This window comes from Podarcis vaucheri (genome assembly GCF_965113315.1).
Source record: "Podarcis vaucheri genome assembly, chromosome: 8".
In the NCBI taxonomy this organism is placed as follows: Eukaryota; Metazoa; Chordata; class Lepidosauria; order Squamata; family Lacertidae; genus Podarcis; species Podarcis vaucheri.
Genome location: NC_138766.1, coordinates 88,259,346 through 88,277,341, shown reverse-complemented (window position 1 = coordinate 88,277,341; position 17,996 = coordinate 88,259,346). Strand labels below are relative to the sequence as shown.

Here is a 17,996-nt window from a genome sequence, read left to right as displayed (position 1 = left end):
ACAATAAATCTACCATTAAAATTATGGACTGGTCATTTCTTCATCAGAGGGCAAACGGGCAAATTTAGCAGGGGATCAAATACTTCCTCCCCCCTCACTGTACCTGTATTTCCATCAGCTAAAACACAAATGTGGTTTTTTTTAAAAAAAACTACGAGTCAGATTTAATAAGTGGCACTTACTTAATAAGATTTTGAATTTGGTCACCAACTTTTCAGGTGGACTTCTGGTTGTTATAAGTGAAGCAGTTGTGAGGGGATCATGAAAAGCACACTTGTTTTGTGATATCTTTTAAACCATTTTGCAGTGTCCTTCTGTCTGGAAAGATTTCACTCTTCACCTAAAAGTCTCCGTTGAAATGATTAGGGGACACAGTTGGTCTATTTTTTCCAGCCAGAACTCACTGGAACTCTCAGGTGGGCGCCATTGCCATTCTAAGAGAACATATTGAGTTCTGGTACCTATTTTTCTAGAAAAACAGTGCTGCCTTCAAGTATATATTGCTATAATTTGAAGTGAGTGGGGTAACCACAGGGGGTAGGCATTGGCAAAGTGTCTGGTTTTCAGGGCATGGTAATTGCACGTGTTAACTCTGTTTACGTGTTAACTCTGTTTTGACCAAACGTGATCCACCTGGAGTAGGAATCGGCAAGCCACTCCAGTATCCCTGCCAAGAAAACTCCATGGACAAAGACAACAGGCATATAAAAGTTATGACACTGGAAGATGAGCCCCTCAGGTCGGAAGGTGTCCAACATGCTACTGGGGAAGAGCGGAGGACAAGTACAAGTAGATCCAGAGCTGATGAAGCGGCTGGGCCAAAGCCGAAAGGACGCTCAGTTGTGGATATGCATGGAAGCGAAAGGAAAGTCCAATGCTGTAAAGAAAAATATTGCATAGGAACCTGGAATGTAAGAACCATGAACCTGGGTAAGTTGGATGTGGTCAAAAATGAGATGGCAAGAATAAATATTGACATCCTGGGCATCAGTGAGCTAAAATGGACGGGAATGGGCGAATTCAGTTCAGATGACTACCATATCTACTACTGTGGGCAAGAAACCCGTAAGAGAAATGGAGTGGCCCTCATAGTCAACAAAAGAGTGGCGAAAGCTGTACTGGGATGCAGTCTCAAAAATGATAGAATGATCTCGATACGAATCCAAGGCAGACCTTTTAACATCACAGTAATCCAAGTTTATGCACCAACTACTGGTGCTGAAGAAACTGAAATTGACCAGTTCTATGAAGACTTACAAAACCTTATCGAAGTGACACCAAAGAAGGATGTTCTGCTCATTATAGGGGATTGGAATGCTAAAGTAGGGAATCAAGAGATAAAAGGAACAACTGGCAAGTTTGGCCTTGGAGATCAAAACGAAGCAGGGCAAAGGCTAATAGAGTTCTGTCAAGAGAACAAGCTGGTCATCACAAACACGCTTTTCCAACAACACAAGAGACGACTCTACACATGGACATCCCCAGATGGGCAACATCGAAATCAGATTGATTATATTCTCTGCAGCCAAAGATGGAGAAGCTCTATACAGTCAGCAAAAACAAGACCTGGAGCTGACTGTGGCTCAGATCATCAGCTCCTTATAGCAAAATTCAAGCTTAAACTGAAGAAAGTAGGAAAAACCACTGGACAGGTAAGATATAATCTAAACCAAATCCCTTATGAATACACAGTGGAAGTGAGGAACAGGTTTAAGGATTTAGATTTGCTGGACAGAGTGCCTGAAGAACTATGGATGGAGGCTCGCAACATTATACAGGAGGCAGCAACTAAAACCATCCCAATGAAAAAGAAATGCAAGAAAGCAAAGTGGCTGTCCAACGAGGCCTTACAAATAGCGGAGGAGAGAAGGCAAGCAAAATGCGAGGGAGATAGTGAAAGATACAGGAAATTGAATGCAGATTTCCAAAGAACAGCAAGGAGAGACAAGAAGGCCTTCTTAAACGAGCAATGCAAAGAAATAGAGGAAAGCAACAGAATGGGAAGAACCAGAGATCTGTTCAAGAAAATTGGAAATATGAAAGGAACATTTCGTACAAAGATTACCATAATAAAGGACAAAAGTGGTAAAGATCTAACTGAAGCAGAAGACATCAAGAAGAGGTGGCAAGAATACACAGAGGAATTATACCAGAAAGATATGGATGTCTCATACACCCCAGATAGTGTGGTTGCTGACCTTGAGCCAGACATCCTGGAGAGTGAAGTCAAATGGGCCTTAGAAAGCACTGCAAATAACAAGGCCAGTGGAAGTGATGGTATTCCAGCTGAACTGTTTAAAATTTTAAAAGATGATGCTGTTAAGGTGCTACACTCAATATGCCAGCAAGTTTGGAAAACTCAGCAGTGGCCAGAGGATTGGAGAAGATCAGTCTACATTCCAATCCCAAAGAAAGGCAGTGCCAAAGAATGCTCCAACTACCGCACAATTTCACTCATTTCACATGCTAGCAAGGTTATGCTTAAAATTCTACAAGGAAGGCTCAAGCAGTATGTGGACCGAGAACTCCCAGAAGTGCAAGCTGGATTTAGAAGAGGCAGAGGAACCAGAGACCAAATTGCAAACATGCGCTGGATTATGGAGAAAGCCAGAGAGTTCCAGAAAGACATCTACTTCTGCTTCATTGACTATGCAAAAGCCTTTGACTGTGTTGACCACAGCAAACTATGGCAAGTTCTTAAAGAAATGGGAGTGCCTGATCACCTCATCTGTCTCCTGCGAAATCTCTATGTGGGACAAGAAGCTACAGTTAGAACTGGATATGGAACAACTGATTGGTTCCAAATTGGGAAAGGAGTACGGCAAGGCTGTATATTGTCTCCCTGCTTATTTAACTTATATGCAGAATTCATCATGCGAAAGGCTGGGCTGGATGAATCCCAAGCCGGAATTAAGATTGCCGGAAGAAATATCAACAACCTCAGATATGCAGATGACACAACCTTGATGGCAGAAAGTGAAGAGGAATTAAAGAACCTTTTAATGAGGGTGAAAGAGGAGAGCGCAAAATATGGTCTGAAGCTCAACATCAAAAAAACGAAGATCATGGCCACTGGGCCCATCACCTCCTGGCAAATAGATGGGGAAGAAATGGAGGCAGTGAGAGATTTTACTTTCTTGGGCTCCATGATCAGTGCAGATGGTGACAGCAGTCACGAAATTAAAAGACGCCTGCTCCTTGGGAGAAAGGCGATGGCAAACCTAGACAACATCTTAAAAAGCAGAGACATCACCTTGCCAACAAAGGTCCGTATAGTAAAAGCCATGGTTTTCCCAGTAGTGATGTATGGAAGTGAGAGCTGGACCATAAAGAAGGCTGATCGCCGAAGAATTGATGCTTTTGAATTATGGTGCTGGAGGAGACTCTTGAGAGTCCCATGGACTGCAAGAAGATCAAACCTCTCCATTCTGAAGGAAATCAGCCCTGAGTGCTCACTGGAAGGACAGATCGTGAAGCTGAGGCTCCAATACTTTGGCCACCTCATGAGAAGAGAGGACTCCCTGGAAAAGACCCTGATGTTGGGAAAGGTGGAGGGCACAAGGAGAAGGGGACGACAGAGAATGAGATGGTTGGATGGTGTTCTTGAAGCTACTAGCATGAGTTTGATCAAACTGCGGGAGGCAGTGGAGGACAGAAGTGCCTGGCGTGCTCTGGTCCATGGGGTCACGAAGAGTCGGACACGACTAAACGACTAAACAACAACAACAACTCTGTTTACACGTGAGGTATGTATTTTCTCGTATATCTGTTCCTAAGTTGTCCACTGCCATCCTTGGTTTTGCCAAAATAGTCTGGTTTCTGTGAACATTAAAATAGAGTTCCCTTTATGATTGGATACAGTGGTGCCTCGCAAGACGAAATTAATTCATTCCGCGAGTTTTTCGTCTAGCAAATTTTTTGTCTTGCGAAGCACGGTGTCGGAAAAGTTTTGGAAAAGCTTCAAAAATCACCAAAAACCTCAAAAAAGGCTACCACACCGCATTCTGAGTTGCTGCTCGAAGTCAAGTCGCAACTGTATTAACGGTGTTAAGAAAAAGGAAACAAACTTGCAAGACGTTTTCGTCTTGCGAAGCAAGCCCATAGGGAAATTTGTCTTGCGAAGCAGCTCAAAAACCGCAAAACCCTTTCGTCTAGCGAGTTTTTCGTCTTGCGAGGCATTCGGCTTGCGGGGCACCACTGTATTTACATCTTTTCTTCTGGTAAAATTCATGAGTAATCTCACCCCCCTCCCACAGGTTATTTTATTGGATTTTTACTTTGTTTTAGAAACTTCAGATTTTATTAAATTCTTTTTCTAGAGGGCTACATACTTTAACATATACTAGCTGAAATCTAATGCGTGTATACTGGTAGCACTTATGGTTTTTAATTGCTTGGAAGCTGCTTAAGGTGGTTTGGGCCAAAAAGTAGCACAGAAATCCTGATATAAATGATCAACAGTTAAGATTTAGGTGTATATTTTGTGCAATTAATGGACATTTGAGATAGTGGTGGGAAAATCATTCATTTTCTGCAGGCGTCTTTACTAAGCTCTTCTGCCAAACTTTTATAAAACCAGTTTTTGATTATGAGTAAAGGTGGTTCCTGTGGGCTGTATGAGTCATTTTATTCTAAAATCACATTTCATAATATGGTTTCTAAGCAATGAAAGAATGAGACGTCCACACTAATTTTAATAAAGGAGCTGCATCACAATCAAATAGCAATAGATAATAATTAAATAAAATTAAATTAATGCCCCCCTTACAGTATAACATCTCCATTTCTAATTGAATATTGTGATGACGTTTAAGCCGACCTACTTCTGAGTGTGCATTAGAGAGTGACTGTGTTCAGTATTTCAAGTAGCTAACTTGTGGGAGACTTTTTGCAAAAATACAATACTTCCTTAACAAAGCGGAGAAAGATTACTGTGGGAACTTCAAAACAAATTGCTATATGAATAGGTACTACAGTCTAGTGTTTGATGTGATTGCTAGAAGAACCTGAAAATATGATGTTTTGATATCTGCCAGTCAAAATGTGAGTCATATTTCCATGATACATTAATTACAATGGTTGTATAGCAAAATATGACTTGAACAAGACCACATGAGTACCTAGAAGAGGCTAGAAACTTAAAACCAAGAGTTTCAACATCTCTGCCTAATTTATTCCTTTCCTCTGAGCTCTACACAGTGTTCCATGCTGGATTTCAATGGAGATCATAGCCATAATACATACATTTTAATCAAATCTATTTATTTGCTTCTAAAGTGGATGTCTGCCGTGTTCCAAATTGTATATGTTTGTGGGTATGCATTTTACAATCGTGTGTTTTAAAGCTCTACATTTTAAAATTGCCTCCTGGTTCTTTGCTGGTAAATAACTTGACTGAGTGGGAGTGGAAGGCTAGATGGATTTGTTTGCGTGAACATGTATGCACAGAAGAATAACACACCCTGGTTTAGTAGCCAACTGCAATTGAGTTTGTATGTGTTTCTGTATAGTTATTAATTATGATCTGTTCATATGTCGTTCTAGAAGTGTGTGAACTTTAAATAGGATCAATGGCCCTTCCAAATTTGTTTAGGAATAATTTTATTTACAAAAATAGCTAAATATCTCGCTTAATAACTATATTTACAAGGCGGCGATATCATTTTGGGCTTGTTTCAGTCCTGTTTGTGCTTTGCACCACTACTGCTTACTGATGCTTTTCTGATGTGATGAAAATTGTCGTGCGACCTGCAAGACATTGTTCCATAAAACTTCTCCAATAATAATTGTTGTTTTTTACTGCAGTATGGCTATCCAAGTTGACAAGTTCAACTTTGAGAGCTACCCGGACTCCCCTGGTGAAAGAGCACAATTTACAAACCCAAAGCAGCTGGAAGAAGAGAGACAGCAAGCAAAAGGTCTGGAGATCAACAGCAAGTTAGACATTCTTTGGAAAATCATATCCTTTCAGAAATACTATTTTTTCTTCCTTAAGATACTCTTGTAGGAAGCCTGTGACCTTTAATTCAAATGATTTTTGTAAAGAAGTTTGAAAGAGAACATGGTTTAAAATTGATCATTTAACATAATTATAGAATTCTTAAACTTAATTTTAACTCTTAACTTGTTTAGATTTTTCCAGTATGTTCAGTACGATGCCTTGCAATCCTTTGATTCAAGTGGGCACACTCCAGGGTTCATCTGTTTTCTTGAATAATGCAAGATAAAGATCTGTACTGTGTTTCGTGGAATTGCCTCTGAGATGGCACAGGGCTTGAGAATGTCACTCGGGAGATGGATTATGGCACCACACTGGAGCCCAGCCATAACTGAAACACAGAGTCCAAGGCAGCAGTGCTACCTGCGGAGAGACCAATCAAGGTTCAGGACTCCCAGCCTGGCAGACAGGATTCCTTGGAACAACCTCTCATGGCAGCAGGGCCTTTATGGCAAGAGTTGGGATCTTCCCGTGAGCCTGAGGATCTAAATTCCTCCCACAATAACTCATTGGTCCAGTAGTAAAGGTGGCATGTAGGAGGAGAGACTGCCTTCGGGTCAGAAACTTCTCCATGCAGGGGTGGGGCCTGGGAAAGGCGACCTAGAGACTATAAAGGGGCCAGTTGGGCCTTTGTTGGAGCAATTTGTGGACTCAGAGCTGTCTGTGGTGCCACCTTGTTGGCCTGCCCTGTGGGCTTCTCTGCAGGACCAGGACAGGGCAGATTAAACCAACACCCTGACCACAATTCAGCTGGAAGGTATAAAGAGAGGATGCTGCTAGCAATAGCTTTCAACATTTTAATTGATTCCTGTAGGAGCCCTTCTCCAAAAGTGCTGGAGGCAGCTGTCAGTCAGAGCAACTTTGAACAGGACCACAGCGGCCCGTTGATTTAAAGCAGCACTTTTCTGTATTTCCACCACATAAAACATTTTCAGTGGTCTTCCCTATATTTCAGCTTGTACCATTGAAGGCATCTCCCTGAAACATTTTTTTAAGGAGCACACTATGTTTCCTAATAACTGCTTACACAGTTGGGATCAGTGCCTAAAGATGGATCACGTTGGTTCTTCACTTAAACCCCAACTCCAAATATGCTGGCTATACTTGTCAATGAGAAAGGGAAGCCTTTAGTTCTAGGGAGAAGAATCAAAAAGTCCAGGCCCCTCTGTGCATCCTTCAGGACTCTCCCCTGGATAAACCCTTCACTGGCCTGATATGCCCTCTGCTTGAATGATTTTGCCTTGCTGGAATGTGTTGTTGAATAATGCCTCTTGCTTGTGTGGGTGTATAGATATAACTAAGCACACTACTACTACTGCTGCTGCTGCTGCTGCTACTACTACTACTACTAATTTTATTATTATTATTTATACCCCGCCCATCTGGCTGGGCAGCTTCCAACCGAATATTCAAAACAATACAGCATCAAACAAAAACTTCCCTAAACAGGGCCGCCTTCAGTTGTCTTTTAAAAGTAAAATAGTTGTTTATTGCCTTGACGTCTGATGGGAGGGCGTTCCACAGGGCAGGCGCCACTACTGAGAGGGCCCTCTGTCTGGTTCCCTGTAACCTCACTTATCGCAGCGAGGGAACCGCCAGAAGGCCCTCGACGCTGGACCTCAGTGTCCAGGCTGGACGATGCGGGTAAAGACGCTTGTTCAGGTATACAGGACCGAGGCCGTTTAGGGCTTTAAAGGTCAGCATCAACAATTTTAATTGTGCTTGGATACGTACTGGGAGCCAATGAAGATCTTTCAGGACCGGTGTTATATGGTCTCGGCGGCCACTCCCAGTCACCAGTCTAGCTGCCGCATTCTGGATTAGTTGCAGTTTCTGGGTCACCTTCAAAGGTAGCCCCATGTAGAGCGCGTTGTAGTAGTCCAAGCGGGAGATAACTAGAGCATGCACCACTCTGGCGAGACAGTCTGTGGGCAGATAGGGTCTCAGCCTGCATACCAGATGGAGCTGGTAAATAGCTGCCCTGGACACAGAATTAACCTGCGCCTCCATGGACAGCTGTGAATCCAAAATGACTCCCAGGCTACGCACCTGGTCCTTCAGGGGCACAGTTACCCCATGTTCATGCATAGAAACTTCTGACCTGTGTGTGGCTGGAATGTAGCACACTGGACAAATTAAATGAAAATAGCATTTGTCACAAGGGAATTGAACCCCCGGCTGCAAAAGGTTCCCCATCCCTATTGCTTATTACATGCATCTGCCCAGCTTGTTGTGGTGCGGTGGTGTAAATGTGAAGGTGCATATGTGCTCCTCTTGCATAGGAATAAGTCCTTAGGATTTAAAATACAGATTGAGATATTGTTTATTAAACAGCATCATATACAGTGGTACCTTGGTTTACAACCAAAATCCTATCTGGAGGTGCGTTCGTAAACCAAAACAAGGTGTAACCCAAGGCGCACTTTCGCCAATGGGGCCTCCAAAAAATAATTGTTCATAATCCCTCCCCCCCCCCAAATGGGTTGTAATCCAAAAAAAGTTCACAAACCGGGACACGTACCTCCGGGTTTGATGTGTTTGTAATCCAAAACGTATGCAAACCAGACTGTTCACAAACCAAGGTACCACTGTAGTGATTTTTATAGTTTAGATTACGGATCCAGTTTTGGGATGGGGGGAGGTTTCCCTCCACCCCCTGTTTCCTAATGAGCATGTGCTAATAGCATCTGCTGTTGTCTGCACACCGGAATCTTCTTGTTGCTGTTCAGTACTTGAACAGATGGCATACCATTTTGAGATTGGCTAATATTTGTGAGTCTGTGCATTTTATTAATATTTTCTAAATATTTAGTGGGTTATTCAAAAGACGTTCTATTTTGGAGAGCCGTTTGGCAGCATTTGAGGAGCAGTTTTGGCAAGCCGGTTGGCTCCTAGGTGCTTAGAAATGGGAAGCAGCACTGCTAGCTGTTTTGAGCACGTCCTCGGGGGAGCCTGCCATCTTCATTCGTGTGGACATGACCAAGCTGAGATGTCATTGAGACAGGAGTGCAAGCATGCTGGGAATGTGGGCTTTGGGAGAGCACATCTTTGATTGGAATTCTGCCCTGCTGTATGATACCCAAAATCCTCCTGATGCAGCACATGTGGAAGGCGTCGAGGTGTCACTCCTGGTGGTATAAGTCGCCCATGACTCACTTAAATAACTAGCAGTCTCTCCCATTGACGCTGAGCTGGACAGGAGTATTGACAAGGCAGCTACTGCAATGGTTCATCTCTCCCCAAGCAGTTGGGGAAGAAGCTCCAGTGCTTTTCTCATGACTAATTGCTGGGGGGTGGGAGTGAGAGATGTTTGTGTGTTGGGGAGAGAGAGAGAGAGAGAGAGAGAGAGAGAGAGAGAGAATGAATGAATGAATGTATGAATGAATGAACGAATGAATGAATATGTGTAGTCGAGCATGAATGAGTTTCTGCTATATGTGAGAATGGATGTGTATGACTGGACGTATGAGAGACTGCTCCACTACTTTTTGCACTGGCCTTGCTCCCACCTCTTGCATGCGGCTACTGGAAGGCTAGCCACAAAGGAATGCTGGCCTTGGGCTGAAAAAGATTCTTCACCCATAGTTTTAGTTATTAAAAGAGAATATGAATTCCAAGGGGACGTGGGTGGCGCTGTGGGTTAAACCACCTTTTTATGAATGCCAAAGGCAAGGCGGACACAACGTACACACCTTCATATGGCGATACTAGAAGCCCTTGAGCCAAGTTGGATGAACGAGACAGTTTTAAGTGGGCTTTCTTTTGACTTCTCCGTAAGCAAATTTTGTTAATACTGGAGAGAGAATGTTCTCCCTTCATTATACAACTTTAGGCACCTTTGGCTGATTGACATCCGGTACACTTTTAAATGTTTCATCGGCAGGTAGGCTTCTTGGTTTGTTTTTGCTCTTTTTGCATTATGTATTTTGTGTTTTTATCTTGTATTTTTATGCTGTGAACCGTCCTGAAATCTACAGATGAAGTGTGGTATAGAAATTTTATTGATTGATTGATTAAAATAATAATGTGGAGCAACACACAACAAATGTGTTTGGAACGATAAAAATGCAATAATAATCAGTATTCAGAAAGTTCAGAATGCAAATGAGAGGAAATATTTATGGTAAGATGTATTCATTAATCACTTTAAGCAGTTTTCCATTAGTATAATTTCTATTTATGAATATGTGCTAATTCATTTATGCTTGAAGTAGCAGTGGGATGCATTCATTCACTTGTACCTTTTCACATAGGAAGTGACAAGTGGGACAGAAAGAAACATCTTCATAGCAAAATGCCTGAGGTCAAACTGCATTGCAGAGTGAAAGCAATTAAGGGCTGTAAGGCTCAGTGCTGGGGCAGTGGTGGGAAGAATCTGTACCCACTTGTCTAAGCAGGAGGATATTTTATTAATGCAATATCTCAAAGTAAAAGTTGTCTTGTTGGTACAGTAAACAAGTTTGTTTCTCTTTGCATCCAAATTTATTCTAAAAATATGCTACCAACTTTCTTCAGTGACCTTAAAGGTGAGCATTAAGTAAATGAAGTTGAGAGTTTGCACATTTTACTTCTCAGTGTTCATTATAGATAGAATCTACCTGTTGGTACATCTGGGTGTATTGGGGATGGGGTGAGGTAGATCTTCAGGTTCTACATATAACCAGGAAATAAAACTGTTTTGTTTACAGTTAGTGGTAACAGTAGTGTTACCTGCAAAAAGCAGAAATAATTTTAGTGGAAATAGGTTGTCTAGAACAGAAACCTTCATGGGGGAAGGAGGACTTGTTGAAGAACTAGAGCCTGTATCAAAGGTCCCAGGTTCATTCCTTGGCATCTCCCATTAAAAAAACATATTTGATGTTGTGGCTGTTGCTGTCTCTGCCATCTTTTTGCTGCCTGCTGTAGACCTTCCTCTTTCAACTAAGCTTGTAATTTGAGATCTTCCCTAGTCTGCATCTGTATGGGGATTTTAAAGATGCTTTTATTGTTTTATCAATTGTTGTTTTCCACTCTGTTGGGAGGAAGGTTGGGGTAGGGATTAAGTAAATAGATAAGCCTAGGGGAGCAAGGCTGCTAAAGTGCTCTCCTGAGCACTTGGACAGTTGCTGCCTGTTGGAATACGTAGTACTTGAAGGTTAGATAGGCCAATGACTTGCCTTATTGTGTATTATTGAAAATGAAGCAATATCATCTATACCTGTGATATCTGTGCCACTTGACTCAGAAAACAAGTATTGATCCTGTCTGTCCTGTTCAGGACTGACATTTCTCTTTGCTCTTCTTTGGCTCTTCTTTATGTCCAATAACAACCTGAAATTATTCATAGAAATTGCAGCCTTAAATGTTGTATTCATGCATGTTTTCTTTTTACGAGCTGCATCTGTGCTCCTTAACTATCATTTACCCATCTTTGAAGCGTGAAGGAGAAGCAAGCATAGAAGGGGTCCTCAATCAACTGGTCCTAGAGCACTTGCAATTGGCTCCTCTCCAGTGGGGTGAGTAATGCTGAAAAAGATTGATAATTATATACATTTGCTTTATGTTGTGGTGCTTCTTACAGATGTTAGCTCTGCACAGTCATTGGTTAACCTCTTGAAATGTCGAACAGTGCACACAATGCAGCTCTCAGCTTCCATTTTTAATCATTTGCTAAAAATCCGTGGAGCAGGGTAACTTAGTATGAGGGTTTTCCCCTTGGTTTTGTTTACTTGGTTGTAGAAAATCATTCATTATCCTCAAAACTAATAGTTATTGTTGGGTTATAATTCTGCTGTCCACTCTAGTGTGGTGGAGATTTGCTCTTACAAAAATGCTGTTGTTTTTGTGTGTGAAATGCATAACTCTTGTTTGTAGATAGTAATTTATGTGGGATATTTCTTACTGATTTATGATCAAACCATGTTCTCAATTATTTGATTTGCAGTGGGGGTTTTGTGGGGGGGGGTTTCTGTTCAGAGAGCAAACACATGAAAAATTATCTTTCTGAATTGGAAGAGGTTTACATTTACATTATGGTGTGTTGGAAACAGCTGTAAAAGCAAAACTGCAGCCAAACTAGATGGGAGACACATGTGACACTTCTATCTGTTTAGCTATCTATGAAAAGTAGACTCCAGATGTTGTGACCTTGCATCAGGAAATGCTGAGTAGGGCTGCTTTTCGTAATTTATTTGCATACTGGTGTTGGCGGAAAGTGGGTGAGCTTTCGCTGACAAAATGCCTTGTTGAAAATATTACTGCACACTGCATCTCTCTCGTTAAGTCTTGCTTAAAACTCACGTGCCTACACAGCAATGCTTGTTTAGACCTAGATTTCCCCTGGAACATGGAAAGTTCATATATATTGTTGGAACCCCAATCTCTGAGCAGTGCAAGATTCCAGGCACAGCTCATGGAATGAGAGGCAACGGAGACTGTGGTATATGATGTATGGTTTATTTATACATTTTCTTCTTCTTCTTCTTCTTCTTCTTCTTCTTCTTCTTCTTCTTCTTCTTCGGCGATCACTTGTAGCCGAGTAAGATTGTCTTCCATAAACACAATTTTAACAATGAGTCCGTAAGTGACTATAGAGGCCAATTCTGGATCCACACTTCCTTCCACAGTGGGGATATTGGTTTCTGGGCGGGAGTTGATCATGGTGTGGATTTGCCAAGCGTGCCTTCCTCCTAGCACGTTTCTCCCTTGCATCCTGAGTTCGAGTGTCTTCAAAGCCCATGACACCTTTGGTAAAGGCTGTTCTCCAACTGCAGTGCTCGCAGGCCAGTGTTTCCCAGTTGTCAGTGTTTATACTACATTTTTTTTAGATTTGCCTTGAGAAGGTCTTTAAACCTGTTTTGTTGACCACCAGCATTACGCTTTCCATTTTTAAGTTTGGAATAGAGTAGTTGCTTTGGAAGATGATCATCAGGCATCCGCACAACATGACCAGTCCAACGAAGTTGATGTTGAAGAATCATTGCTTCAACACTGGTGATCTTTACTTCTTCCAGTACACTGACATTAGTTGAACCTATGATGGAAGGGCTCACAGCATTAGCATCCCATGTCTTGCTTCTCCCATAACTGCAGCCTTCGATTCAAGCAGAAATCAAGTATGGCTCTCACCCTCAGGCTTCCGCCTGCAGCCTGCTTCTAGCCCAACTCTCACATACACAACACACTCTGGCTTTTGTGTTTCTCATACACCCAACCTGTATTCACTTAGCAGTATTGCAGTCAACACAAACACACTCTTATCTGCAGGCAGATATCAGACAGTTCAAACAAGCTTACAACACATACACAATTGCTGGCTGGAAGAACAGACCAGGCAGGGCCCAGTATGACGTTATAACCATTAGTTATGTGTTCATGTACCAAAGTTGCAGAACTGAATATGCGGTTTGTAAAAGATAATTGGCAAAATTCTGAAAGCATGTGGAATTTAATAGGCTGCTCTGAAAGATAAGCAATATGAAAGTTCTGCCTTGTGAAAAACAAGGATACAATATTTTGGCTGACATAGCAAAAGTGGTTTTGCAGAAGTTGAGAATAATAATAATGCTAGGTTTATGATTCCTGGGAAAAGTATGTGGCTTAGGGGCAGTTTTGAAAAATAGATAAGAGACTCAACCTTTGATAAAGACATTTTAACAACTCAGCAGCTGAGTGATAAACACTTAGCAGTAAAAATCTAAGACATAAAAGATATTTCAACTGAACGGTGGCTTTATTATTTTTCCATCAAGTTCTTTCTTTAAAAAGCTACAGGTTGTTGGTGTTTGTTTTATGTAGTGTAACATGGCAGAACAGTTCCATAATTCTCTTCCTGTACTGGTCTTGATTTTTTTTTTAAAAAAATGTTAATAATGTTCAATCCTACGTACTAGTTTAGTCTGAACAATAGGAGCATTGGAAACTGCCTTAGAGCAACTCAGACCATCGGTCCTTCTAATTTGTTACTGTCTACCCTGGCTCAGTGGTGGTTGTCCACTGCTACCCCAGCCCTATCGTGTAATGCCAGGATCTGAACCTGGGACCTGTGTGTGTCAAACATGAGCAGTATCGCTGAGCTACAGGCCCTTCCCTAGAGATATTTGGCAGCAACCGTGGAGTAAATTTGGACTAGGAATATGAACCTTTTCCAGGGTGGGTGTTTGTAACCTTATACCAAAAGTCTAATTACTGTAAGCCATGGTTATAAAGATTAGCACTGCAGGCATATGAACTGGTTTGAAATCAGTAATTATATTGAATTATAATTATGTAAGCCTCCTGCTTCTGTCCCCAAATATCTATTTATGGCTAGTTATGATGGCCGAAAAGCAGGGTGGAATTGGCATTGCTGTGGAAATTACCTGTTGCAGGTGATTACCTTTAAGAGAGCATATTACAAAGCACTCACACTAGGCTTGTTTTTTATGGGCAGGCTCAAGGTGGATGGTACTTCCTCAGGATGTTTTTCGGGCGGGGGGGGAGGACCTTTGCTTTTAATGGTTTATAGCTCAAACATTTGCCAACCAGGTTGTTGTGAATCATTTGCTCTAATAAACAATCTTCCTATTTCTCCTAATTGGGCAACATGAGTTGTCTCTTTTCGGGACTGTTCTCTCAGAGGGAAAACCTGCTTACAGAATGGCAGGAGGGGCTAATTTTATGCACCATTTCAAATTCCACCTGTGGAAATTACTTCAGAACATCAGAAACATGATTATTTGAGCAGTTAATCTGAGAAATTGCTCTGTGTCTGCCGAGTGCATGTTGTTTTTGAGGCTTTCTCTGGTTTTGCACATGAAAGCCACAGAGCTGACATAAATTCGGAAGCCCTGGCATAGTCAAGGCAGGAGATATAGTACTTGTTTGGAATTCTTATAAATGTGTACCAACGCAAAAACCCTATGACATAATTTGGAACATTCATGCCGGTTGCTTTTTAAATCTGCCCATCTACCAAAGAACTCAGGGTGGCGTGTGGGCCTAAAAGTATTTTTAAAAGCCCTGAAACATCCATGCCCCCCTTTTATGACAGTTTTATGTTTATGACAGTGGTGTATTGCTCACTTGGTAGCATGAGGCACCCCATGTCAGTCTTATTCAGGACAAAGAACCATACTCTCATCCAGTGCTTTTTTTCTTAAAAAATGCTTAAGGGTACTCTCATTTTCCTACTCATATTGAAATACTGCCCCTCAGTGAGGCCAAACTTAGATTCACAAAATGTTTAGGGCAGGCTACCTCAGCCTTGGCCCTCCAGATGTTTTTGGCCTACAACTTCCATGATCCCTAGCTAGCAGGACCAATGGTCAGGGATGATGGGAATTGTAGTCTCAAAACATCTGGAGGGCCGAGGTTGAGGAAGCCTGATTTAGGGGTAAGCGTCCCCCCCAGAAAAAAAGCACTGCTCTCATCTGTGGTCAAGATCAGGGCTACACTACTACATCAGGAAGAGTAGAGCAGAAATCTCTGCTTTAAAGGCAAAGGGCCTTCCTAAATCTCTCCCCCCACACCACCCCGGGCTTATTTCTACATTTGTGTCTCACTCAGAGGAAAGTTGCAAAGTGGATTTCACAGTTCCTTTGATTTGGTAGTACTCATTAGTCTTGGCACAGACGGTAGACATTACTTAAGTATGAAAAATGGAGTGGAACGATGCGGGGCAAAGGATGGAAATAAGACAATTCAGAAGTATGATTGAGTTTACTTGTGAGAAATGGCTTGCGTTTCCTAGCCGCTGCAGTATATTGTTCTAGCAGAGAAAGTTCACTCAGAGAGGAACACATGATTCAAAGAACAGAAATGACAAGAAAGAACGCAATATGTTTACAACCTTGTGACACAGATCAGTCAGAAAAGGCAAGTTCCAACAAGACAGTTAAACTATAAGTGATGGAAGTTTCAGAAGGTGACAGAAGGATGGTGTTTCTGTGGAGAACTTTCTTAGGAAATATCCTTTTTTCTTTTGAAGTGGGTGAAAACTGGCATGGATATGGATCAATATACACTAAAGCTATTATCACCAGTCTTTTCTGATTCCAGAACAAACCTTCTAATGGAACCCAACACTCATTTTTACCACATGGAACTTTTGTGTGTGTGTGTGTCTCCTCCTCTCTTTACCATTATTCTGTTTAGAATAAGAAAATATTGAGATATGTCACGTGAGCCAACATAGACTGGGCCATAACCTGTCGGTGGCCTAGAAAGGTATACTAGTGGTTTGGATTTTGTGGTCTGTCCTGACAACATGAATGTGTGTGTAGGCTTGGGGGGACGAGTTGATCTGTGAAGAGCAAATCAACCCACCACAATATATACAGAGGCCCAAGTAGCATATAATAAGCTAGTATGCAAGGAGATATTTTGAACTTTTCATATCACAATTTTATGTTGTGAACTACCCTGACATCTACAGATGAAGGGTGGTATACAAAAATAACAACAACCCTCACTCTTTTCTTAAATAAGTTCTCCATTGCATCAGGCGAGCCAGTTCACCCAGCTCCCTGCCCTGAAAGCAACCTCAGGTGTAGGAACTACTACACATTCATCCAGTGCTTTACCAACTGCACTGGCTCCCGGTGGAGTACAGGGTCAGGTTTAAGGTGCTGGTTTTGACCTTTAAAGCCCTATGCGGCCTAGGACCCTCGTACCTACGGGACCGCCTCTCCTGGTATGCCCTGCAAAGGACCTTAAGGTCCATAAATAACAACACTTTGGTGGTCCCGAGCCTCAAGGAGGTTAGATTGGTCTCAACTAGGGCCAGGGCCTTTTCAGCACTGGCCCCGACTTGGTGGAACGCTCTGTCACAAGAGACCAGGGCCCTCCGGGACTTGACATCTTTCCGCAGGGGCTGAAAGACAGAGCAGTTCCTCCTGGCCTTCGGCTTAGACTCACTCTGACCCCTTATATGGGATTTAGTATACAAATTTCCCCTTGGCTTTTTTGCTGGCCCATGTAGGACCAGCATGGATAGCTGGCTCGAGTAAATATCTGATATTTCTTCCATTTATGGTCTTGATTTATAGGCTACTACTAAAATGAGGCTGCATTTTAAGCTGTATTTTAATAAACTGTGTTTTTTTATTACGTTTTATTGTAATTTATATTTGGTGTTAGCCACCCTGAGCTGGGGAGGGTGGGGTATAAATAAAAAATTATTATTATTATTATTATTATTAGTAGTAGTAGTAGTAGTAGTAGTAGTAGCAAGGGGGGTGAGATGTCCTTGCACACACTGTGATTCTCTCTGAATCACAGCCAAAATCTATGGTTGTTTCAGTTTTAACTCCTCTTAAGTAAGCATCGCCACCTGAGATACCACACACCAATTGTTTACACTCATTCTCCAACAGTAGAATCACTTATTCTGATACGTTTGCTAAAGCCCATGGGAAGTCCACAGAATAAGTTGGAAAAGATGAAAATATAGCTGTCATTTGACATAGCAAATCCTTTCCCTGAAGAATTCTCTCCCCCCCCCCACTATTCTGTAAACAGTTCCCCTCCTGTACAATGACCTTATCAAAGTTCAGTGGAGGTTTTGTAGGGTTTTTTTAAGGGTAGGAATGCATGGCCCAGATATACTTCAGGAGGTAGAAAGACTTTGCAGTTTATAACCAGATAAAAGGGACACCTTTTTACACTTGGGGATTCAGTTTAATTTTAGCATTGTAGAACTGGCGTGGATCCTTGAAAAGGTTGACAGTACCTGGGAGTGGATTCTGCAGCCCTGTAGTTAGCATTTGGAATGTATTAAACAGAAAAGAAAAGAAAAAAGAAATCTGCTTCCTTTGTGCTCTGTATACTGTCAAGCAGTTCTTTGCACAATAAATCTAAATCTAGGGGATGCTAAAACCAGTATTCAAATTAGAGTCTTGGTGTTAGTTACTAATGGCTTATGCTGTTGGTTGCTTATGTTTTAATGTGATTTCATTGGCATCGAAGTGCTTCTATTTATAGCAAGAGCACAATGCTCTCCACTGCATTCTCTAGCATGAAGAGCTAATGTCTTGTGGTG

General features: G+C 41.8%; 1 protein-coding gene across 1 annotated transcript in view; it reads left to right on the top strand.

The window, feature by feature from the left end:
* The window catches only part of TRAPPC9 (trafficking protein particle complex subunit 9), a 276,428-nt gene that overhangs the window by 94,814 nt on the left and 163,618 nt on the right, over window positions 1–17,996 (top strand). Inside the window, exons 20-21 of the mRNA XM_082236028.1 lie at window positions 5,806–5,959; window positions 11,403–11,493. Coding sequence (XP_082092154.1) covers window positions 5,806–5,959; window positions 11,403–11,493 — 245 coding nt within the window. The remainder of the gene's footprint in view (window positions 1–5,805; window positions 5,960–11,402; window positions 11,494–17,996) is intronic.